General features: G+C 37.4%; 1 protein-coding gene across 1 annotated transcript in view; it reads right to left on the bottom strand.

Moving 5' to 3' along the window:
- Nucleotides 1-10,376: 10,376 nt before the first annotated feature.
- LOC132131585 (serine/threonine-protein kinase MARK1-like) overlaps nucleotides 10,377-25,091 on the bottom strand; it is a 51,133-nt gene continuing 36,418 nt past the window's right edge. Inside the window, exons 15-19 of the mRNA XM_059543648.1 lie at nucleotides 18,765-18,929; nucleotides 18,266-18,511; nucleotides 15,706-15,729; nucleotides 14,155-14,199; nucleotides 10,377-12,284 (exon numbers count right to left, since the gene is read on the bottom strand). Of these exons, the coding sequence (XP_059399631.1) occupies nucleotides 11,942-12,284; nucleotides 14,155-14,199; nucleotides 15,706-15,729; nucleotides 18,266-18,511; nucleotides 18,765-18,929 (823 nt within the window). The 3' untranslated portion in view covers nucleotides 10,377-11,941. The remainder of the gene's footprint in view (nucleotides 12,285-14,154; nucleotides 14,200-15,705; nucleotides 15,730-18,265; nucleotides 18,512-18,764; nucleotides 18,930-25,091) is intronic.

The raw sequence follows: 25,091 nt of genomic DNA, 5'->3' as shown, positions 1-25,091 counted from the left end.
GCTGCTGTCACTGCCATCAAGCTAGATTGGAGCAACCAGCTCCCACATCTTTGCCCATTTTCGATGATCCAGGAGTGACACACGGCGATGTGCTGCCAAGAGGGCGACGGCCGCCTCCACGCCTCCAATTTGCGCTTCAAAAACGCTCTTCAGAAACCTACGGGTGACGTCACGGATGCCACGTCCATGTTTTTATGCAGTCTATGGTTCAAACCAGCTGAAGGTGTTGAATGTACTACACTTATGTGCCATTTAAGAAAATATCAGTTTAGATGTGAATGAACAAGAGAATAGTGTCAGTCCCATGTCTGATCATGGTTTCGATCTTGTCTGAGTGAGTGGTGCAGATCGTAGCATACTCGCCTGGCTCGTATAGACCTGGGCCCCTTCTCTCTCCCCTGCTTTCCTGTCTACAACATAGTCAATAAAACTATTTGCTTCAAATAGTGTCTTGATGACTGATAGTTGCTATCCTAGTGTTTGTTGAGGAAAAAGGACAGAGCCAGTTTGTTTTTCTGAAGCTCAGTGGTCCCAGCTGTAAAGGCCCACCCCAAACACTGGATCTGATATTTTCAAGCTTTACAGAAGTTGTCTTCATGTTAAAATTAGTTCAGTGGTTTCTAGCTTCCATATGAACCAGAATGTCTCTGGTTCATATTCCATATTCAGTGTTGGGGAAAGTTAGTTTTAAAAGTAACACTACAATATTGCATTAGGCATGCTCCATAAAAAAGTATCTAATTGTGTTACCTAGTAACTTTTTATGGAAAGTAATATTTTACATGACTTTTGCATAACTTTCTCTCATCTGAGCTGGGCTTACTTGTATGAAAAAAAAAAAGTTTTATTTTTGGCAACCGTAAAGTGATATTAATAAACGTCAGACTGAAGGAAGCGCCTCTGTCTCTCGCTCCCAGATTCTCTCAACATGCGACAGGAGAGAAGTCAGAGAATAAATGGGAAAACCAAGCAACTTGCATGACTTTAATTGAAAAAGTAACTCCAATATTCCACTGTAAATTTAAAAGTAATGTGTTACTTTAATAGTTACATGAAAAAAGTAATTGATTCTGATTACATTACTTGTAATGTGTTACCCCAACACTTGCCATATTCTAACACATCAAACAAATGAGAGAAGTAAAGTGTACTCTAATGTTCCCTTCTATCGGCCAGCTCCTCAGTGTTTTTATATTGTAGTGACGCACATAAACATGCTGTGTGTAGACCTGTGCATTACACTACACTGTGTTTTTGAGTCCAATTATGGAACTAGTTGGATTTAAAGATTTAACAGATAGATACAGTATTTTGCTCGGATCAGGCTCAAGCTAACCATTTCTTTCAGACTGAGATGAGAGTTTTATGGTTTTGCTATGAGGGGTGGGGGAGACTGTAATACAGTAGTTCATAAGAAACATCTAGCAACCACATAAAACACCTTAGCTTAAAACTGCTAACAACACCATAGCAGTGTGCAAAGCACTGCTAAACTGCATATTGACATGCTAAATACTACACCCTGTCAAAACCCACAAGTAATGCATAACGGTGCACTAAAAACCCCTCTGAACTGCATGGCAACACCCTAACCTGGCAAGGTAATGGCTTTTGCAAAAACCACTCAAATTTTCTTAAGAAAATCAAAAACTCTCGTTGCTAACCAGCTTTACTTCACCTCTAGTGAACAAAAATATGACTCTCTTCAGTGCAGAGATCATTTTAATTCCTAAATGAATGATGATTGTGCATTTATGTTTAACCTGAAATGTCTGTATTCATAAATTAACTTGTTTTTCTGTATATCCATTTTTTTCACATATATTATTATCAGTGATAACGGCAATGTTTTGCAGTTGTGGTGTTCAAGTGAAAAGCAAGTACATTGCGAGACCACACATTATGAGTATGCAGCATTTTCCTCTCAAAGCATGCAATCATCAAATTCATTTGCAATGCAAAATCAAATCCCACAAATGTCATCACCTGAAACAAACTCAAAATATTTTGTCCCTGCTAATATACAGGCCTAAAACACAACTGTATAAATAGGTACATTATGACACCAGCATGGGGCTCGTGCTTTGTGTGGTGAGTGATGGGACAATAGCTGCTCATATGACAATGAGCCCCACTGGCTATTCATAGATATCATCCACAGCTACGTCAGGCTGTTGTTCACTGGAGTGTGTGTGTGTGTGTGTGTGTGTGTGTGCAAGAGTTTTCAGGAAAAAACATACAAAAGAAAGCTCAAGATGTGAAAAAGAGAAAAAATGTGGGTGATTAAGGGTCAGTGTCATATTTTGGATGCATGAAATGCCTTTGCATGTGATTGCGATGAACTGAACATCAGAACCAGTTAGTCCTTTAACTACTCATTTTAGACTGAAAAAAAAATAACTATTAACTCAATAAAACAAACACAAGTTTGTGTGGCGTTAGTTCAGAGGTATTTAAACTCATGTCTGATTTCTGTTTCAGCACCTACTGAGCACCCAAAGGAGTCGAAATACAGGCCTGTGCTGGAGGTATTCCCCTTCACAGATACACCAAACCCATTTACACCCAGCTAGTGGAAAGTCCCGTACTCTTGCCTGTGGACAAAAAAAAAAAAGGTGCTGCCAGGCAGTTGCATAGTTCTCGAATCTCGTTCTTGCACAGATCTCGAATGGCTATACAAGCTTGACCATTTTTGGCAGGTTTGAGACGTAATTTAGTTCAAAACTGTTTATTACATTTAATTAAACTTACAGGAACTTGAAATAAAACAAACAAAAATGACTAGTGTGCAATTGATGTTGAAAAGACATCTGACTTAAAAAAAATAAATAAAAAACAACCCTGTCACATATGCAAATCAAACTGACATCAATAACTTGACACGTAGATCTGATTTGAACATCAATTATATTGGCTTACAGATACATTAAACCAATTTCATTGTAGGATTAACTTTCTATTTTCACCTAATTACCACTGGAAGAAATTAAGATGTTACAGCTTCTTGATAAAATCTTTATTATATTTGATGTCAGATTGATATCGAGGTGCCATCTGGGCTATTTAATCTAGTTGCCAAAACAACATCTCTCATTTTCGTTTAGTTTAACTTTATGTACTACAATAAATAAAAACAGACACACACACACACACACACACACATATATATATATATATATATATATATATATATATATATATAAAAACAAGATTGCAAAATATAATATTACTCAAATAAAACAACTGGTCATAACACTAAAATAACACTGTTTTACATATTTATTATATGATCATGATCAAAATTTACATTTTGTCCAGTTTGATGTCTAATAAGAATGACTTTGCTGCTTCATTATTTAAAATATATTATTGAATAAAGATGTAATAATAGCAGTATCAGAGTTTACTCCCCTGTGACCCAATGAGCAGGTTCAATCTGAAGAGAAGTTCCCCCAAAGATGAGTTCCCAAACCTGGACAGAAACCACACCCTCATGGGGCCGAACCCTCAACCTGCACATGTGCACAGCATGATATCATCAGATTTGAGGATCCAGGTGAGCTATGTTTTTGACAGAAAGATATTTTTGTGTATATATATATATATATAATGTATGTATATGTGTGTGTGTGTGTGTGTGTGTGTATTTGTCAGTATGAAGTATCAAAGTTTTATTGTCTCTCATCTCACTCGAACCATCTATTCATCGAATGAGTCATAGTCTCCAGTGAACAGTTACACGCTGCAGACTGCAGAGAAACGAAACTATCACGTCTCTGAATGAATGTACAGCCACTAGCTTCTTCAAAGAGGGGAATACATCTGAAGACTTCATTTGTGTTGATTAAGTCATTTTAATGTGGATAAGGCCTACACATTAGCATATTTTTAAAAGATGATTACTTTTAATGGAAATAATATCCCTTTTAAAGAATATGCTTAAGTGTGAAATTAATTTAATGTTTTTGCACATTTAATTGCATGGTAATGGTATTTTGATGAAAATGTATTCATGCAATAATTTAATTTTAGAGTCCTATTAAACTTTTGACATTATAATAAAGTGTTTATTAAGAATCAGTCATGAAAGTGTTTCTCTTTAAACACTCTTTAGTGGCCTTTTATGTCATTAGCATCATATATTAGGGAAGTCGTGGCCTAATGGTTAGAGAATCAGACTTGTTTCTAAAGGTTGTGGATTCGAGTTTTAAAGGGATATCATATAGATTTTAAAATATTGCTTATTACTTATAAAGCCCTGAAAGGTTTAGCACCTCAGTATTTGAATGAGCTCCTTTTACATTATAATCCTCTATGTCCGCTACGTTCTCAAAACTCAGGCAATTTGATAATACCTAGAATATCAAAATCAACTACGGGCGGCAGATCCTTTTCCTATTTGGCTCCTAAACTCTGGAATAACCTACCTAACATTGTTCGGGAGGCAGACACACTCTTGCAGTTTAAATCTAGATTAAAGACCCATGCCTTTAACCTGGCTTACACATAACATACTAATATGCTTTTAATATCCAAATCCAATAAAGGATTTTTAGGCTGCATTAATTAGGTAAACCGGAACCGGAAACACTTCCCATAACAACCTATGTACTTGCTACATCATTAGAAGAATGGCATCTACGCTAATATTTGTCTGTTTCTCTCTTGTTCCGAGGTCACCGTGGCCACCAGATCCAGTCTGTGTCCAGATCAGAGGGTCACTGCAGTCACCCGGATCCAGTACGTATCCAGACCAGATGGTGGATCAGCACCTAGAAAGGACCTCTATTGCCCTGAAAGACAGCGGAGACCAGGACAACTAGAGCCCCAGATACAGATCCCCTGTAAAGACCTTGTCTCAGAGGAGCACCAGGACAAGACCACAGGAAACAGATGATTCTTCTGCACAATCTGACTTTGCTGCAGCCTGGAATTGAACTACTGGTTTCGTCCGGTCAGAGGAGAACTGGCCCCCAACTGAGCCTGGTTTCTCCCAAGGTTTTTTTCTCCATTCTGTCACCGATGGAGTTTCGGTTCCTTGCCGCTGTCGCCTCTGGCTTGCTTAGTTGGGGACACTTCATCTACAGCGATATCGTTGACTTGATTGCAAATAAATGCACAGACACTATTTAACTGAACAGAGATGACATCACTGAATCCAATGATGAACTGCCTTTAACTATCATTTTTGCATTATTGACACTGTTTTCCTAATGAATGTTGTTCAGTTGCTTTGACGCAATGTATTTTGTTTAAAGCGCTATATAAATAAAGGTGACTTTTAGGTCCAGCAGGAATTGTTTGTGGGGGGAGTGAATGCACCCTCAATACTACGACTGAGATGAGACCTTTGAGCAAGAACTGAACCTCCATCTGCTCTGCAGCAACATGGCTGTGTGTGTGTGTGTGTGTGTGTGTGTGTGTGTGTGTGTGTGTGTGTGTGTGTGTGTGTGTGTGTGTGTGTGTGTGTGTGTGTGTGTGTGCTTGGAGGAGTTGATACAGAACACAACTTCCAAGTATGGGACACTACACTTGGCCACACTTCACTCACTTTATATTATTATATACAAGTATGGGTTATTATTATTATTTTAATAAATTTAAGATTTGAAATACACTAAAGTGCACATTCAATACAACTAAGTTTTATAAATTTTTATAAATTTATGCATTTATTCATGTTTCAAGTTTTACTTTCCTTCTACACACATACACACACACACACAAAGTCACAGGAAGCATATCAGATGAGGCTCAAGGTAATATATTTGGTTTCTATATATCTGTGGACCTTTGGGTTTCTACGAAGGTACTACAGGTTGTTCATTGTCTGATAATTTTGTTTATATATATATATATATATATATATATATATATATATATGAAAATGTTTTATTCATTATTTTATAATATTAATTAAATTTAAAAAAATTATAAATCTAATAGAATATGTATATTTAATTGTTACTGTGCATCTGGGTTGGGGGAAAGCTCTTTTTAAGTTAGTTCTTGTCTGACTTTGTCTGACAGGTCAGTCTACAGGACCAGAAGCGGTGGGCTGTTTAACGGCTGATGCTCAATCATACATCCCGTTCTGTGACTTATTCGACCGTATTATTGAGTCTTACCACAGCTACAAGTTCACCACTGACACTGTTCAAGAGAGTGACTTCAATTATGACAACCTGAAGCTAAGAAAAAAACAATATTTAATGACAATGCCTCATCTCATCTCATCTCATCTGATTTATCACTTGATCTCGATATTTTGGGAATATATTTTAACCTAGCCAAGTATACAATGAATAGTCAGATATGAACCGCTCATTCAGTTTATAGCACCATTACTGTCAGTAAGTGTCACATTTTAGTTTTAGGGAAAACTCTGGGACATAATTTCATTTACTCTCTTAGTTACCTCTGTGTAATATGTGTCATTAATATATAATGATGAGAGGTAGCATGTGTAAAATGTTTGTGTGTGTAGGGTGGTGTTGTCTTTGAGTTGTGGGGTGACTGTAGGCCGCAGCATTGAGGACTACTGCTTCCCCTCACACTGCAGCAGAGAAGAGCACAGACAGCTCCTCACTCAGGCCACAACAGGTACAGCAGGTGATCACAGGTCTAATTAGGTCAGGGTTATTCAAATCTTGCCCTGGAGGGCCAATCCGGTGCAGAGTTTGGCTCCAACCCTATTCAAACACACTTGAGCGTGCTAATCAATGTTTTTGGGATCATTATAAAGTCACAGAGAGGTGAGTTTGATCAGGGTTGGAGCCAAACTCTGCACCTCATTGGCCCTCCAGGGCAAGATTTGAATAACCCTGAATTAGGTGGATATATTGCAGGGTTCCTCAAATCTGGTCCTGGAGGCAAATGCGCTGGAGAGTTTAGCTCCAACCCTGATCAAAGTCACCTACCTGTGATTTTCTAATGATACTGAAGATTGATTAGCTTGCTCAGGTGTGTTTGACTAGGATCAGAGCTAAACTCTGCACAAAATCGGAACTTGTGGGCCAGATTTGAGGATCCCTGTATGATAATAACTTGTTTTGTAGTTTCAGAGTAGATGGCAGAGGACTGCCAGGAAAGCGTTACCCTATAGATGAACTTATTCCTGAGAGTGAAGACTGCATGGTTATGATGCACTCTTCACCATTGTCTTTGGTAAAGATTGGTGTGGCTCATGACTGGCATGATGCAAGGGCCCTGTGGTTGGAGTTCACAATTTATGGTTGTATATGCTTACATCAGAGCAATTTACAATACGTTCACCCTGGCTAGTTGGGTGAACATGGAAGACCATCTGAAACTGGTGTCTTACAGAAATTATGCCTGCTTACAAGAGTTTCTCTTTAAACACTCTTTAGTGGCCTTTTATGTCATTAGCATCATATATTAGGGAAGTTGTGGCCTAATGGTTAGAGAATCAGACTTGTTTCTAAAGGTTGTGGATTCGAGTTTTAAAGGGATATCATATAGATTTTAAAATATTGCTTATTACTTATAAAGCCCTGAAAGGTTTAGCACCTCAGTATTTGAATGAGCTCCTTTTACATTATAATCCTCTATGTCCGCTACGTTCTCAAAACTCAGGCAATTTGATAATACCTAGAATATCAAAATCAACTACGGGCGGCAGATCCTTTTCCTATTTGGCTCCTAAACTCTGGAATAACCTACCTAACATTGTTCGGGAGGCAGACACACTCTTGCAGTTTAAATCTAGATTAAAGACCCATGCCTTTAACCTGGCTTACACATAACATACTAATATGCTTTTAATATCCAAATCCAATAAAGGATTTTTAGGCTGCATTAATTAGGTAAACCGGAACCGGAAACACTTCCCATAACACCCTATGTACTTGCTACATCATTAGAAGAATGGCATCTACGCTAATATTTGTCTGTTTCTCTCTTGTGCTAATCAATGTTTTTGGGATCATTATAAAGTCACAGAGAGGTGAGTTTGATCAGGGTTGGAGCCAAACTCTGCACCTCATTGGCCCTCCAGGGCAAGATTTGAATAACCCTGAATTAGGTGGATATATTGCAGGGTTCCTCAAATCTGGTCCTGGAGGCAAATGCGCTGGAGAGTTTAGCTCCAACCCTGATCAAAGTCACCTACCTGTGATTTTCTAATGATACTGAAGATTGATTAGGCATTTAAAACAATCTGCATCAATGTTCTCAAGGTTTATTTTAATCGACTACCTCATACAATATCATGTTGATTATAATGTTTTCTGTGAGAAGTAAAGAGGTCTTAATATCGAACCCTGAGGTATGCCCTAAATATAAATTATGGTCTATTCTGCCCACACCAACAATCTAAAACATGTTTTATTATTATTATTATTTAGATGCAGACACTTTATAAAAAACTGAGACATCCATTTATATGGAGGCCTCACTTGGATTGGGTGGTCAGCTCACCTGTAGAGGTTGCCACAGGCCAGAAGGCAAGCGTCACAGTAAAAATGCTGCGTCTTGCCGAGAACAAACACCTGGGTGACATCCTGGGCAGACTACAACTTCAGATGGAAGTAACTGGTATAGCAAAACTCATTAGAGGTTCTGTAGTTTGGAGCCACAGTTTAACCCTCTGGAGTCTAAGGGTATTTTTGGGGCCTGGAGAAGTTTTGTCATGCCCTGGCATTTGTGCTTTTTTCAGTTTCTTATAAATATCTGAATGGGTAAAGTCTAATCTCACTGTAATCAGCACAAACTGGGCTGTAATAATATGTGAAATGCATGTATGTACATGATTGTGTTTTTGAAAAACTAAAAATGTTAAAACACTTGAATAAGGCCATAAAACACATAAAGAACATTGGTTCCCGGGATTTTTGAGAACTGGAGCTTGTAGCCTAGAATTTTTCTTTCTAAATGATGTGAAAATCATTTTGTTTACTCACTCACAGAAAACAATATATTGATTTAAATTTTCTAAGACACTTTTTGTTGGTAAAAGTCATATGCGAGTAGGCGTCAACTACCATGAATATCATTGTGATTTACACCTGAGAAGACAAAGGCCTGCATAATGAGCTGCATAATGAGCCGCATAATGAGCCGCATAATGAGCTGCATAATGAGCCTTTCAGTCAGCTGTGCCACTGTGAGTGAGGAGTTACAAGAGAGAATGTGAGAACAAAATAAATCTATATAATTTTATGTTTGTAGTTTATTAAGAATATATTTAATTATCCCACAACATACTTTAATATCCACTTGGGGGAGCAGTTAAACAGTTTATTAGAAACAATCAAAGCTGACTTTCAAACAAATTGTTTGGCTCATTACTCCAGTCACACAATCCTTCAGAAATCCTTTTAACAATCTTATTTTCTAAAAAAAAAACATTTATTGTTATTATTATTAACATTATTATTAATGTTGAAAAGAGCTGAGAATATTTTTCTGGGTTTTTAGGGGGAATAAATTGAAAGAAAAGCATTGTTTTTACATTTGTTACAGTTATCTATTTGTTATATTTATATTATTTACATCAAGCTTTTGAATGGTATAGTATTGTATATTGTTATTGAAACTTCATGTTTCACTTGATTATACATTTAAAAATTTTTTTATAAGGCTGCATCCAAACATGCTTTACTTCTATTAGAAGGTAAAAATACATATTTTCTCAGATTTTGAATACTTTATCCCATAAAGCCACAGGAAACGAGTTATGAATGTCAGTGAAGCAATGCAACTGATGCTGCAAGTCACATTTCAGTGACAAAGTGACAGATATAGTACATCCAGATAAATTCATACTACACAAATTCATACTATATAAACATATATTTTAATGATTGCGAAATATTTAAAAGAGGTACCTACTAAGAGAGTATTTGATTTTGGACACAGCATTATTTTTCTTCTGCCTTGGAAGTCTATGGCACATGTAAAGGTTGTGAAATTTGGGACATTGGGGATGGTCTCAACATTCCTGTTTGCAGTTTTGGGGTCTCTTAAATTTTCTAGTGCCAAAAGCTGTCCAAATTGACATGGCTAATAATTTTGACTGAATTGATCTATCAAGTGGATTCTACCATTTTCATTGACAAAAATGTCACAATACAGAATTATTAAAGTCTTAGAACAGGCTTAAGGTTTTTTTTTTTAGTTTGGGCCTGAAATATGACCTGTTTGTTTCTTTTAACAGAAAAGTACACATTATAGGATTTTCATTGCATTTGTGTTTAGACTCATTTACCAGTCAGCAGTATTTACTATATCCTAAGCTTATATGATCGTCTGCAAAACAGAAGAACAGAAAGTTAGGTTTTCAGCTGGTTCTCATAAATATTTGATATAATGATTGCATTGAGCTATGTTATATACTCCAGAAAAAGGACACAACATTTCAGTTCAAAGACTCATTTCAAGTAAGCTTTAATGTGCTCCAGTGGGACTGAACCACAGTGGCCCAAGGGATTTTTCCGCAGAAATGTACAGTACTATGTCCAAAGAATAATGGGATGAAATGTGTTGGAGTTTAATTGCATTTTTGGAGATCCTCAGCCTTCAGCTTGCTTCCCATCAAAACCGTTTCATCCATATAGCCATTAAAAATAAAAAAACCCAAAGGAAATCCTGGAAATGTACCTTCACAAAATAGAACATCACAGTTGACATTCAAACATTCAATGCCTCTCTGAGCTTTAATCACAGCTTTACCCTTTAATATTTCGTCACTAATCCTTTTTCTCAAACTACTTAAACTTGAGCTCATCTTGCCTTTAAAAGTGTGCAGTCACAACCTCTTTAATCAGTATTACAGTAATACAACATAGACAGCATTGCACATTTAACCTTCGATACTTCAGTACAAAAGAACTAGTAGAAAGTACCAATACGAGTGGTTGTAGTCCATCATCATCACTTATTACAAAACCAAAAAAAAAAATTATTTCACGGTTTGTTTACTAATTTTTAGCTGATTTGTACCAAACCACCTGCATCTGGGAAAATCACTACCTTCTCTACAAAACAAAACACTTGCTCTTTAATTCGGATCTCAGGATCACATCTAATTCTCACTCTGAATTAAAAGGATGATTCACCCAAAATGAAAGTTCTGCCATTATTGACCTGCTCTCTTGCCATTCCATGCATGCTGTTATTTATTAAAGACTGCACATTTTCAATGATTAACAACTTACATTTTGGATGCTTACAAAAAGCGTAACATATGGCTATTGAATTGTGTGGAATATTATGATGGTGTTTTCTCATTTTTGGAGCTTAATAGTCATGTTCACCACAGAAAGAGTTGCATAATTCTTCAAAATGTTCTACTTCCATGAAAAATAACAACATGCGGGTTTTGTGAGCACATGAGGGTGAGAAAATAATAGAACTTCCATTGTTGGATCAACTGTCCCTTTAAAAACAAACATTGAGAAGTTATAAAAGAACTGTTAAAACTGAGAGGTGTCAAAATCTAAAACAAAATTAAAAAAAAAAAACAGAGAAAGAAAGCATCTAAACAAGTATGACACATTGAACATAATTATTCTGTACAGAGCTCAATAGTGACTATACAACACCTCCACATATGTAGGCTGAAAGTCATGTATTATACAACTCTATCATTAATTCAATACAACAAAAACATTCTATATCTTAACTGTACATGTGGAAAAAGTTGGTTTAAATCTGTTACGATAATTCATTTGACAGATCTCTGTCCTGAACAAGTTTCGATATTATTGCAAGATGGTTGTTTTAACCAGGCGTATATGTGAGATCATGTCATGAAACTCAGGCTAGGGCGTTTTTTCTCTTTTCAGCTTTTTGCATTCATATGTTTTCTCCACTACACATTACAGCAGTAGCTTACAGAAGCAGTAACTCAAAAACTTCCTGGCGAGATTCCTTTGTTTTTAGTGTTCCCTATAGTTTTGCATTTTTTCGAACCCTTTGCTTACAGCTTGAGCTCATTGGCAATTTTGGAAGCGATGTTCTTGAAGGCGATGGATGTCCCGGATATGCGTTTGAAGCGCACGCCGTTGAGCGACAGGCGGGGTAGTTTGCACACCTCCATCTCCCACTGGACGAGACTGTCCTGTCGCGCGTCGCCATGCACGCAGAAGAGCAAGAAGCGCTCGCGCTGCTCGTAGTCGCAGTTGTTGGCGTCCAGCACCTTGCGGATCTCTCTCATCATTTCTCCCGGCTCCATGGACGAGGTGGTCTTCATGCTCCAGGTGAAGCGCAGCGATCTGGGCTTCGAGTCACGGCCTTCCTCCTTGGGTTCTCCAGATCCACTCCTGACGACCAACACAGAAGAGTTCAGATTGATTTCTCATCACAGACTAGAACAGATAGAAGAGTTCAAGCCTGTTCACACAAGGACAATAATAAAGGTGAAGCTTTAATAATCATTCTAATGATATGAGAATGGCACAGCAGCTAATATAAAATGAGGAACAATGTTGCTGGAATCACTTTCTGAGCGATCTGTGCAGCTGATGAATGATAAAAACATTGACGATCAGAATCCACATAACTTTAAGAAACTGTAATGTTTAAAGAAGCATTGGTTTGTATACTAATAAAGTTATGGTTATAGCTGCGAACAGGTCTAACAGGTCCAGTTTTAATAATCTTTCTATGAGAACAGTGTAATCCACACCACAGCTATAACGATATTGACACAGATGAACACTTATTGTCAAAATCACTTTCAGAATGATTTTTCCAACTAATGAACAATGAAAACAATGGCAGCCAATTAGAATCCATCTGAGTCTGAAGGGCTGTATCATAAGGGCAGTTTTAATAATCGTTAAAATACTATGAGAAAAGCGATGTCCAAGCTCCAACTATAACGATAATAAGGACAGAGGAATGATAGCTATGATTTCCCTTTCAGAACGATTTTTCCAACTAATGAATAATAAAAGCTTTTATGGCCAATCAGATTCCATCCAAGTTTAAAGCGCTCAAGCTTTTAAAGCAGCAGATGACATAACTGCATCACGAACTTATAATAAACAATTTTATCAAACAATGGTTTGTACGCTAATATAGTTATCATTACGATTATCATTATCAGCATGAAAATAATTGTAATTGCCGTTCACATCAAATACAAAAATTGTAATTACAAAGTTTTAATAATTGCTCTAATTCTGTGAGAATAGCGTCATCCACACTACGGCAATAACGAAAACGACACAAAGGAACAATATCGTCGGAATTACTTTCAGAACGTTTTTTTTCTAACTGATGAACTAAAAAAATAACAGTGACAGCCAATCAGATTTTATCAGCGCTTGAGCTTTTAAAGCAGCAGACAACAAAACTGCAGTGCGCACTTAATTTAAATTGCATGTTGGTTTGTACACTAAAGTAGCTATCGTTAGGATTACTGTTGTTAGTGTGGACAGACTTTTAAGAGCCGCTTACGCCAAGCACAATACCTATAAAGTTTTAATAATAAAAATGTTCTGCTAATAGCAAAGTCCACATTATTCGGCTAATGAACAATACAAACATTGACAGCCAATCAGAATCTGCTTGAATTTAAAGACTTTGAGCTTTAAATCACCAGACAACATAACTGCATCACGCACTTATAATGTTATTGTCCGTTGGTGCGGATGCTAATATATTGTTATAGTCATCTGTATATTTATTGTTCTTGGTGTGAATGGGCCTTTTTTCTGGAGCACATTTACAAAACCAATAAGGTGCATGGAAAAAAATAACCTGTGGCCAATAAAGCTAAACCAAAACCATAAATTAGACACACATTATATTTTGTATACATAGTGGAATTGGTTGCTGTTGGACATCTGCTGCCTGATGTTGAATGTCCATTTTTTGCTTATTTGAGGTATTAAGATTTTCAGTATCAGTGCCTCCCTACTATAAATGGACTGATAAATGAGCAAAGTAGTTCAGAATGGTACAATCTGTCTCAGAAAGATAGAAGACAGCTCTCAATGATTAGAAAACATGCAAAATACACCAAACAATCAGAAATCTCACACACACGCATAGTAAAATACTGTACATTGGTCATCTGAACCATTTCAGTCAACACAGACTCTTATCGACTGACTGGAGGAGGCAACAACAAATACCCCACAAGCAACAGTTTCACATAAGACAGAGGATCTATAAAAACCTCACCTCAAACTGTACGCCCGACCGTGGGCCTCTCCTTCACTGGGTACCCTTGGGAAATATCAGAGGTCACATTGAGAAAACAGTGGACGACTAAACTCTAAAACCATAGATTAGTGCAATAGACAACAGTTCCTATGCAACTGTAAACTGCCCATAGCTGAGGGACGTTCACACCAAGAGCAATAACTATATTAGCATCCACACCAACAGATGATAAGATTCTGTTTAGGCTTGCTGCAGTTGTGTTTTCTACCTCTTTAAATGCTTGAGAGCCTTTCGGTCCGGTGGATTTTGATTGAATGTTTAAACAAATGCACCATTTTTTCCCCAAACCAGTTCAGCGTAAACCCCGCCCACAGCTGATCTCATTGGTCAACCTAATCATGCAAGATTGATCTGATCGACACTGTAAAAACCATTCCCAGTTAACTCTTTAGAATCAAAGCAGCAGGGTTTGTGCTGAACTGGCTCACGAAAAAAAAATAAATAAATATGATTGCTGTAAATATGATTCCATTGACTCGTTAAGATTATAGCTGCGTTGTAGACATCACTTACAACGATTATAAAAAAAATTCTGGTTTAGGTAAGGGTTAATGGTTAATATAATTTTCTGCATTTCAGTGATAACCAATGAAAACTTTAGGCTGAACTGCTTTGAAATTGCATGAATAAAAAAAAAAAACTTCTGAAAGAGATTTCATCAATATCGTTGTCTGGACATTGCTATTCTCTTACAATGATTATTAAAACTTTATAGTTATGGTTAATGTTCTGGTTACTATATGTTTCATTGTATTGTAGGCAATCAATGCTGTTATTAACATGACCAATGAAATCTTTAGAATCAGCTGAAGGCGGGGTTTGCAAAAAAACATAAAACATAAACATAAAAAATAAAAAACCCTGAAAGTGCTTCCAAACAGCAATGCTCTTCTGTAGTTATTATATAACTGTGGTGTAGATGTCACTATTCTCTTAGAATTAGACTATTATGAAAACTGTATGTTTACAGTTATCATCTTTGGTGTGAAAAGAACATTACACACTGTTGTTGATGTTTTCATCATGTTGCTGCTTTTTTATAAAAGCAATAAACAATTAGCAGTGTTACAGTGATTTTACCACTGCTTCATGTGCGTCTATGAACTTCTCTTGACTCTGATAAAATCACTGTAAGGAATGGCCTCTTGTTTCTGTACTTCATCATTCTTACTGCATTACAGGAGTCCAAAACCTGCCTTATTGTGGAAACTGAGAAAGTTTCTTCTGAGCAGGGGAACGGGTACAGGACCACTACAGACCATCAGCATTCAACAGACTACAGCTAAACGCCAGCACTCTCCACACACAGGTATAGTCTGAGGAGGGGGAAGTGTCATCATCATCAGGAGGAAGTCAGTCTGCAGGCCGTGCAAACACTGACAGAGGTGACGGATGCACAGGTCATTAGTAACACACACACGGGTCGACAGGAGTCTAGTTCTGAGGAGAAGGGTGTGTGAGGACACATTTCCACACGCGAGTCTGAAATGTAAAACTATTGTTCCCTACCTTGCCCTTCTGAAAGACAGAGTTCTACAACACAAACAGACAAACAAACAAACACAGCATGTTCAAAACCAAAGCGCGGACCCCAGACCTGTGGGTCAGCCATGAAATCTGAAGAACAAATTAACTAAAGTGAAAAATGACCAAACAAATATTATAGGCCCATTATCTATAATAACACGATACAATTATTAAAAACCTAGGACTAGTTCACTCAGAAATATGAATTCACTCTCAGGCGATTCAAGATTTGGATTTGTTTCTTCATCAGATTTGGAGAAATGTAGCATTGCATCAGTGTCTCAGCAATCAGTGCTCTGCAGTGAATGGGTGCCGTCAGAATGAGAGTCCAAACAGCTGATAAAAACATCACAATAATCCACACCACCAGTTAATGTCTTGTGAAGAAAAAAGCTGCGTGTTTGTAAGAAACAAATCCATAAAGATGTTTTAACTTTTAGACTGTCGTTTCAGCCAAAATATGAGTCCATAATCCATATTAATGCTTCCTCCAGTGAAAAAGTTCATCTCCTGTTGTCTCTCACATTAAAAACACCCCCACATTTTTGTTTAGAGCGGTTTTGGTTTGTAGACGATACCTGATCTGTGCAGATTTCTCTCCTGATTCAGACCAGATTACTTTTTCATGTGTGGTACTTTAAAAATACCAGTATCTATTATATTTCAAACGGTACGGTATTCAGTATTTCATGCGCTTCTGTTCAGAAGTTCTCCTGTAGATGGCAGTGCTTCCCAAAATGTTGCGAAACTGGTAAACCTGAAGAACAACGCCATGGATCAAATAGATGAAACTCTATTAACGCGCCCAAAACTAATAAATACAGAGAACTGCAGAAGTTAAATATATTACCTTGCATACAAAACAGAAGATAAAGGTGAACGAACTGACCACAGGATTCAACACAAATAAAATCTTGCTAAGCATTTGTCACATGCTCATCCCGATCTTTTCAGAGAATTAAGAGATCGACAGGTTAGTGCATCACTCATAAATTCAGACTTAATTTTAACTTTTATTCACAACTGATCAATGCACGAACATAAGATGAGACACAATAAATGCGAAAGCTCAAACGTGCGATAGAACCAGTGACATTTTGGTCACATATTTGCACTTGCATTTCAAACAGTCAAATATTAATTTAATTTGAATGAAACAAGTTGATTCAAATGAAGTTTTGCTATATTAATTTAGTATCCATAATATGAAGGGGATGTTTCTGCCACATTGCGTACCGCTAACATGAAGCAGCCGAGAGAGAGATTGAGATTTATATTTAAAGCTTTTTCTTTGCCTATCTGAGTCGGAAATCTTATTAGATTATGGCTTATGCACTTGTATTTTGGCACAAGCAACAGTTTAAAAGTTCAAACATCTTGATGAATTTGTTTATTAAAAACACAAAGATTTTCATCTCATGTGTTTATAATAAATGGAGTGGTGTAGATTACTTGATGTTTTAATCAACTCTCATTCTGACGGCACCCATTCAAGTCAAGTCACCTTTATTTGTATAGCGCTTTACACAATACTGATTGTGTCAAAGCAGCTTTACAGGAAAATAGTTTATCAATCATGAAAGAAGCACTGAACGCAAGTGTGTGTGTGTGTGTGTGTGTGTGTGTGTCAGGCCACCTAGCTCTCTCTCTTCCACACACACACATACACACACACACTGCAGTGTAGGGCGTTAGCTGCTAACTAAATGCTAATGGTTTGTAAAGAGTGTAAAGCAGTGGTATCTCAACCAGAGGCCCACAGTAGATATCCAAGGGTGTTTCAAGGTGAAGTCATTTAAAGTATTAAATACTTCTAAATTTGAATTCTAAAAACCACTATAAGAACAACGAACTGATACACAAAGTTTGGGATCAGTAAGATTTTTAAAGTTTTTTTATAATGTTTTTTAAATAAGTCTCTTCTGCTCATCAAGGTCTAGATCAATTTGATCCCAAAAAACAGTAAAAACAGTAATATTGTGAAATGTTATAACCATTTTAAATATCTGTATTTTCAGCATCATTACTCCAGTGTTCAGTGTCACATGATCTTCAGAAACCATTCTAATATACTGATTATCAAAAAAATTTGCAGCAAAGATAAATTACATTGATTTAAAGTGACTGTACAGATGTAACAAAATATTTCAACATTTATAATGATAAGAACCATTATGAATAATTGAGCACCAAATCAACATATTTCTGAAGACTGGAATAATGGCTTCTGAAAATGTCAAATATATTTAAAATGGAAACAGCTCTTTTAAATTGATGTATATTTCATAATATTACCCATTCTGTGGCATTTTTAATCAAACAAATGAAGTCTTGGTGAACAGAGACAATTTCTTTCAAAAAACGACAAACAAAATCGTAATTATTCAAAACTTTTGACTAGTCGTGGAATTCATCATGATTGAGTTTTTTACAGAAGTGCGGGCCGTCATGTTGAATCCTGACCTGACTTCCACACAAAGCTCAGGAGACTGTAAAGGAAGTGCACACTCAGGCTCATCTGGAGACGGATCTAGACACTGACCTCCGCACAAGTTTGGAGGTGAGCTTGCTGATGAATCCGGACGAGGTTCCCCTGCGCGCCTGGGCGAGAGCGCCCGTGTCGTGGGACAGTGAGGGTGATGCGGGAGGGCCGTTGTATGTGGCGCTGCGGCGGTCTCTGAGCTGCGCCCCGTGGAAGGTGCTGCGGCTGGAGGTGCCCCGAGGAAAGCGCGTCCGATCCGGAGTCATACTGCTGATGCTGTGAGCTGACGGAGACGTGGACGGAGCCCTGCAGACAGACCACGCATCCACATGACTCTCTCAAGGAACCAGACTCCAAAACAAAACGCTTAATGCTTTAAAATTATTTAACTATAAAACCAGCTGAATCTCTATACAAAAACATAATGATTAATAGCAAAAATTCATAAGAAAACAGGAAATATATAAAACTAAAGTATAAGAAAATGGAGAAACAGACACTAGAACAGTCTCTCAATGATATGTCTGTGAACTACTGAAGGCCGTGTGGGCTGGCTCACCCCTTGAATTCAGCATTGTCCTCGATGGGCGGCAGCGGGGACTTGCTGGGGTGTCCTGAGGCGGACATGGACTTCACATGACGTGGCCGAGTGGACGCCAGCGCGGAGGACGCTCCTGGAGACACGGAGGAAGATGCACTCGCAGACGCGGACATCTCCGTCAAACTGAGACAGAAATGAGGAAGACACAGAGGAAACATTAGCACACATCAGACTTGATCACATATGTCAAACAATTATTTATGTGCCTTTCAAATCAAGAACAATGCACACACAAATTGCAAGAAATGTTGCATGTTTTATTGTATAACACCCCAGACCAGGCATTTTCTGCACTGATTTGGGGGGAAATCTGCAGAATTATTTCAAACATGGTGAAATATGTAAAAGCTGAGAGTACATAATCACAAGTTACAAGTGTTATCTTACTATACTTTTACTTTCGGTTTTCATCTGAATTTTAGTTCATGTTTTAGTAATTGTATTGTGTTTTTGCCATTTTCTTACTTTATTAATATATCTACATAGTCTATTAGTTTTAGTTATTTTAGTACATCTAGTTAAAGTAAAAGAAAATAAGAAATGAATGTTTATTTTTTTTTGAAGTTCGTTTTATTTCAAGTAACAAAAATGTATTTTTACGGTTTTGGTTTTAGTTTTAGTTAACTATAATTAATCTGGTACAAAACAAATAATTCTAATTAAGCAGTATCTCACAAGAAAGATGAAAACATGAATTATGCATATTTTTATGAACAAATCATGATCCATCAGTAACTTTCATGCTTATGTGTGTATTTATTTTTCAATTACATTAAAAATGTAGGATCCACATATATGTCAAATAACAATCTACAATTTGGATGGCCTTATAAATGTATTAAGATTACATTTTATTCATAGACATTTTATCTTAAATATATTTAAAATATTATACACACAATGTGAACCCATTGTTTTTACATACAACAATTCTATAAGCAAAAGTTACTGTCATACTGTTATGTTGTTATTAAAAGCTGGTATTCGATACACAATATCAGAACAAATAATAATAATTTAGATGCAATGAATAAATAAATAAATATATATAGGCAAGGCAAGTTTATTTATATTGCACACTTCGTACACAATGGTAATTCAAAGTGCTTTACATAAAAGAAAGTAAAATAATCATGAAGAAAAATAATAACAAAAATAAAAACAAGCAATTTTAAAACTTTGGAAATGATTTAAAAATTGACCAATTTAAAATGAATTTAAAACATTTGAAAATGTAAAATTATTTTACATAAAAAACAGTGAATACATAAAATATAGTGCAATCAGTTCGGACATCACACAGTGCTCATTCAATAAATGCACAGCTAAACAGATGGGTTTTGAGTCTAGATTTAAAAGTGGATAGTGTTTTAGCACATCTGATCTCTCCTGGAAGCTGATTCCAACTGTGGGCGGCATAGTAACTAAAGGAGGTGTTAGGTTTATATTCAGTGAACATATCTGCAATGTATTTCAGTCCTAGGTCATTGAAGAATTTGGAATTTGGAGAAAATAGAGGAATTGAGTTTGAGACCAAGCCCAAGAGCTTTGACGTTTTTCACAAGTTCAAACAACCGCAGTAAGAATATTTAATCAAGCACGGTGAGTAATGGCTTCTCCTATCATTGTTTCTTGCACCTCTTGCCACATGTATAGTTTATCTATCTCTGTCGCTGATGAGGGATTCACATGTGATAAATGCAGGGAAATAGTTAGGCTGACAGAGAAGATTTCAGAATTAGAGACACGCATCCAAACTTTAATTGAGGACAGTAAGAATGTTAGGGCTCTAGATACGGCTTTGGATGCGTCTAACTCAGGGATTCCTGTACATTGTTCGGTTCCGGAAACAGAGCCCCTGCAGCAGGGCAACTGGGTGACGGTGAGGCAGCGTAGTCGTGGGTCAAAACACCGCTCCTCTGTTCCGATCAAAACATTAAACAGGTTCTCCCCACTCAGTGATGCACCCACCGAGAGACCTGATGAAAGTGCTCTAGTTATTGGTGATTCTATTGTACGGAACGTGAATATAGAGACACCAGCCACCATAGTCAAATGTTTACTGGGAGCCAGAGCGCCTGACATCTTGGCAAATTTAAAAGTGCTGGCTAATGCTAAACGTAAATACAGTAAGATTGTTATTCATGCCGGCGCTAATGATGTTCGACTTCGCCAGTCGGAGATCACTAAAAATAACATTAAAGAGGTGTGTGAACTTGCAAGCACGATGTCAGACACTGTAATATGCTCTGGTCCCCTCCCTGCTTACCGTGGTGATGAGATGCATAGCAGATTGTCATCACTCAATGGCTGGATGTCTAAGTGGTGCCCACAGAATAACATAGGTTTCATAGACAATTGGACGAGCTTTTGGGGCAGACCTGACCTGTTTAAAAGAGATGGTCTTCATCCCTCCTGGGGTGGCGCCACTCTTCTCTCTAGAAATATGGCAAATAGTCTTAGTGTTTATACTTGACTAACTGGGGCCCAGGTCAGGAAGCAGACAGACTGGCTAAACCGACCGTCTGCTAGCTGCCTCCCGTCACAGAGGTCAGTTAATTCTCAGCACATAGAGACGTTTTCACCTAGATATCACACTATAGAGACTGTGTCTGTTCCCCGAACTAGAAAATACAAAAAACGTCCAAACCAAGTTAAGATTAACAATTTAATTGAGGTTCAACAAATAAAAAACAGAAGCAATATGGATAAACAAATGATAAAGCTTGGCTTATTGAATATCAGATCCCTTTCTACGAAAACACTTTTTGTAAATAATATGATCACTGATCATAATATAGATGTGCTCTGTTTGACAGAAACCTGGCTAAAACCTGATGATTACATTATTTTAAATGAGTCCACCCCCCAAGATTACTGTTATAAACATGAGCCACGTCTAAAAGGCAAAGGTGGAGGTGTTGCTTCAATTATAACAACGTTTTCAGGATTTCTCAGAGGGCAGGCTACAAGTATAACTCGTTTGAAGTAATGGTCCTTCACATAACATTATCCAGAGAAACAAATGTTAATGATAAATCCCCTGTTATGTTTGTCCTGGCTACTGTATACAGGCCACCAGGGCACCATACAGACTTTATTAAAGAGTTTGGTGATTTTACATCTGAGTTAGTTCTGGCTGCAGATAAAGTTTTAATAGTTGGTGATTTTAATATCCATGTTGATAATGAAAACGATGCATTGGGATCAGCATTTATAGACATTCTGAACTCTATTGGTGTTAGACAACACGTTTCAGGACCTACTCATTGTCGAAATCATACTCTAGATTTAATACTGTCACATGGAATTGATGTTGATGGTGTTGGAATCATTCAGCCAAGTGATGATATCTCAGATCATTATTTAGTTCTGTGCAAAATTCATATAGCCAAAATTGTAAATTCTACTTTTTGTTACAAGTATGGAAGAACCATCACTTCTAACACAAAAGACTGCTTTTTAAGTTATCTTCCTGATGTATCCAAATTCCTTAGCATATCCAAAACCTCAGAACAACTTGATGATGTAACAGAAACTATGGACTCTCTCTTTTCTAGCACTTTAAATAAAGTTGCTCCTTTACGCTTAAGGAAGGTTAAGGAAAACAGTTTGACACCATGGTATAATGAGCATACTCGCACCCTAAAGAGAGCAGCCCGAAAAATGGAGCGCAGCTGGAGGAAAACAAAACTAGAGGTATTTCGTATTGTTTGGCGGGAAAGTAACATATCCTACAGAAAAGCATTAAAAACTGCTAGATCCGATTACTTTTCTTCTCTTTTAGAAGAAAACAAACATAACCCCAGGTATTTATTCAATACAGTGGCTAAATTAACGAAAAATAAAGCCTCAACAAGTGTTGACATTTCCCAACACCACAGCAGTAATGACTTTATGAACTACTTTACTTCTAAAATCGATACTATTAGAGATAAAATTGCAACCATTCAGCCGTCAGCTATAGTATCACATCAGACAGTGCACTATAGACCCCCTGAGGAACAGTTCCACTCATTCTCTACCATAGGAGAGGAAGAATTGTATAAACTTGTTAAATCATCTAAACCAACAACATGTATGTTAGACCCTATACCATCTAAGCTCCTGAAAGAGGTGCTTCCAGAAGTCATAGATCCTCTTCTGACTATTATTAATTCCTCATTGTCATTAGGACATGTCCCCAAAACCTTCAAACTGGCTGTTATTAAGCCTCTCATCAAAAAACCACAACTTGACCCCAAAAAACTAGTTAATTATAGACCAATCTCGAATCTCCCTTTTCTGTCCAAGATACTAGAAAAGGTGGTATCCACACAATTATATTCCTTCTTAGAGAAAAATGGTATATGTGAGAATTTCCAGTCAGGATTTAGACCGTATCATAGTACTGAGACTGCTCTTCTTAGAGTTACAAATGATCTGCTCTTATCATCTGATCGTGGGTGTATCTCTCTATTAGTTTTATTGGATCTTAGTGCTGCGTTTGACACAATTGACCACAACATTCTTTTGCATAGACTTGAATACTTTGTTGGCATCAGTGGAAGTGCATTAGCATGGTTTAAATCGTACTTATATGACCGCCATCAGTTCGTAGCAGTGAATGAAGATGTATCCTATCGATCACAAGTGCAGTATGGAGTACCTCAAGGCTCAGTACTAGGGTCGCTACTCTTCACGCTTTATATGTTACCATTGGGAGATATCATCAGGAAACATGGTGTTAGCTTTCACTGTTATGCTGATGATACTCAGCTCTATATTTCTTCGCAGCCCGGTGAAACACACCAATTTGAAAAACTAATGGATTGCATAGTCGATATAAAAAACTGGATGACGAGTAATTTCTTACTGCTAAATTCTGAAAAAACAGAGGTGTTATTTATAGGACCTAAAAACTCTGCTTGTAATAACCTAGAACACGGTCTAAGACTTGATGGTTGCTCTGTCAATTCTTCGTCATCAGTTAGGAACCTAGGTGTGCTATTTGATCGCAATCTTTCCTTAGAAAGCCACGTTTCTAGCATTTGTAAAACTGCATTTTTCCATCTCAAAAATATATCTAAATTACGGCCTATGCTCTCAATGTCAAATGCAGAAATGTTAATCCATGCATTTATGACCTCAAGGTTAGATTATTGTAATGCTTTATTGGGTGGTTGTTCTGCACGCTTAGTAAACAAACTACAGCTAGTCCAAAATGCAGCAGCAAGAGTTCTTACTAGAACCAGGAAGTATGACCATATTAGCCCGGTCCTGTCAACACTGCACTGGCTCCCTATCAAGCATCGCATAGATTTTAAAATATTGCTTATTACTTATAAAGCCCTGAATGGTTTAGCACCTCAGTATTTGAATGAGCTCCTTTTACATTATAATCCTCTATGTCCGCTACGTTCTCAAAAATCAGGCAATTTGATAATACCTAGAATATCAAAATCAACTGCAGGCGGCAGATCCTTTTCCTATTTGGCGCCCAAACTCTGGAATAACCTACCTAACATTGTTCGGGAGGCAGACACACTCTTGCAGTTTAAATCTAGATTAAAGACCCATCTCTTTAACCTGGCATACACATAACTTACTAATATGCTTTTATTATCCAAATCCGTTAAAGGATTTTTAGGCTGCATTAATTAGGTAAACCGGAACCGGAAACACTTCCCATAACAACCTATGTACTTGCTACATCATTAGAAGAATGGCATCTATGCTAATATTTGTCTGTTTCTCTCTTTTTCCGAGGTCACCGTGGCCACCAGATCCAGTCTGTGTCCAGATCAGAGGGTCACTGCAGTCACCCGGATCCAGTACGTATCCAGACCAGATGGTGGATCAGCACCTAGAAAGGACCTCTACATCCCTGAAAGACAGCGGAGACCAGGACAACTAGAGCCCCAGATACAGATCCCCTGTAAAGACCTTGTCTAAGGTCTTGACCACAGGAAACAGATGATTCTTCTGCACAATCTGATTTTGCTGCAGCCTGGAATTGAACTCCTGGTTTCGTCTGGTCAGAGGAGAACTGGCCCCCAACTGAGCCTGGTTTCTCCCAAGGTTTTTTTCTCCATTCTGTCACCGATGGAGTTTCGGTTCCTTGCCGCTGTCGCCTCTGGCTTGCTTAGTTGGGGACACTTCATCTACAGCGATATCGTTGACTTGATTGCAAATAAATGCACAGACACTATTTAACTGAACAGAGATGACATAACTGAATCCAATGATGAACTGCCTTTAACTATCATTTTTGCATTATTGACACTGTTTTCCTAATGAATGTTG

The sequence above is a fragment of the Carassius carassius genome, chromosome 48, assembly GCF_963082965.1.
Source record: "Carassius carassius chromosome 48, fCarCar2.1, whole genome shotgun sequence".
NCBI lineage: Eukaryota > Metazoa > Chordata > Actinopteri > Cypriniformes > Cyprinidae > Carassius > Carassius carassius.
Note: the sequence above shows the minus strand (reverse complement) of the source record. Positions and strands in the feature narration are given on the sequence as shown.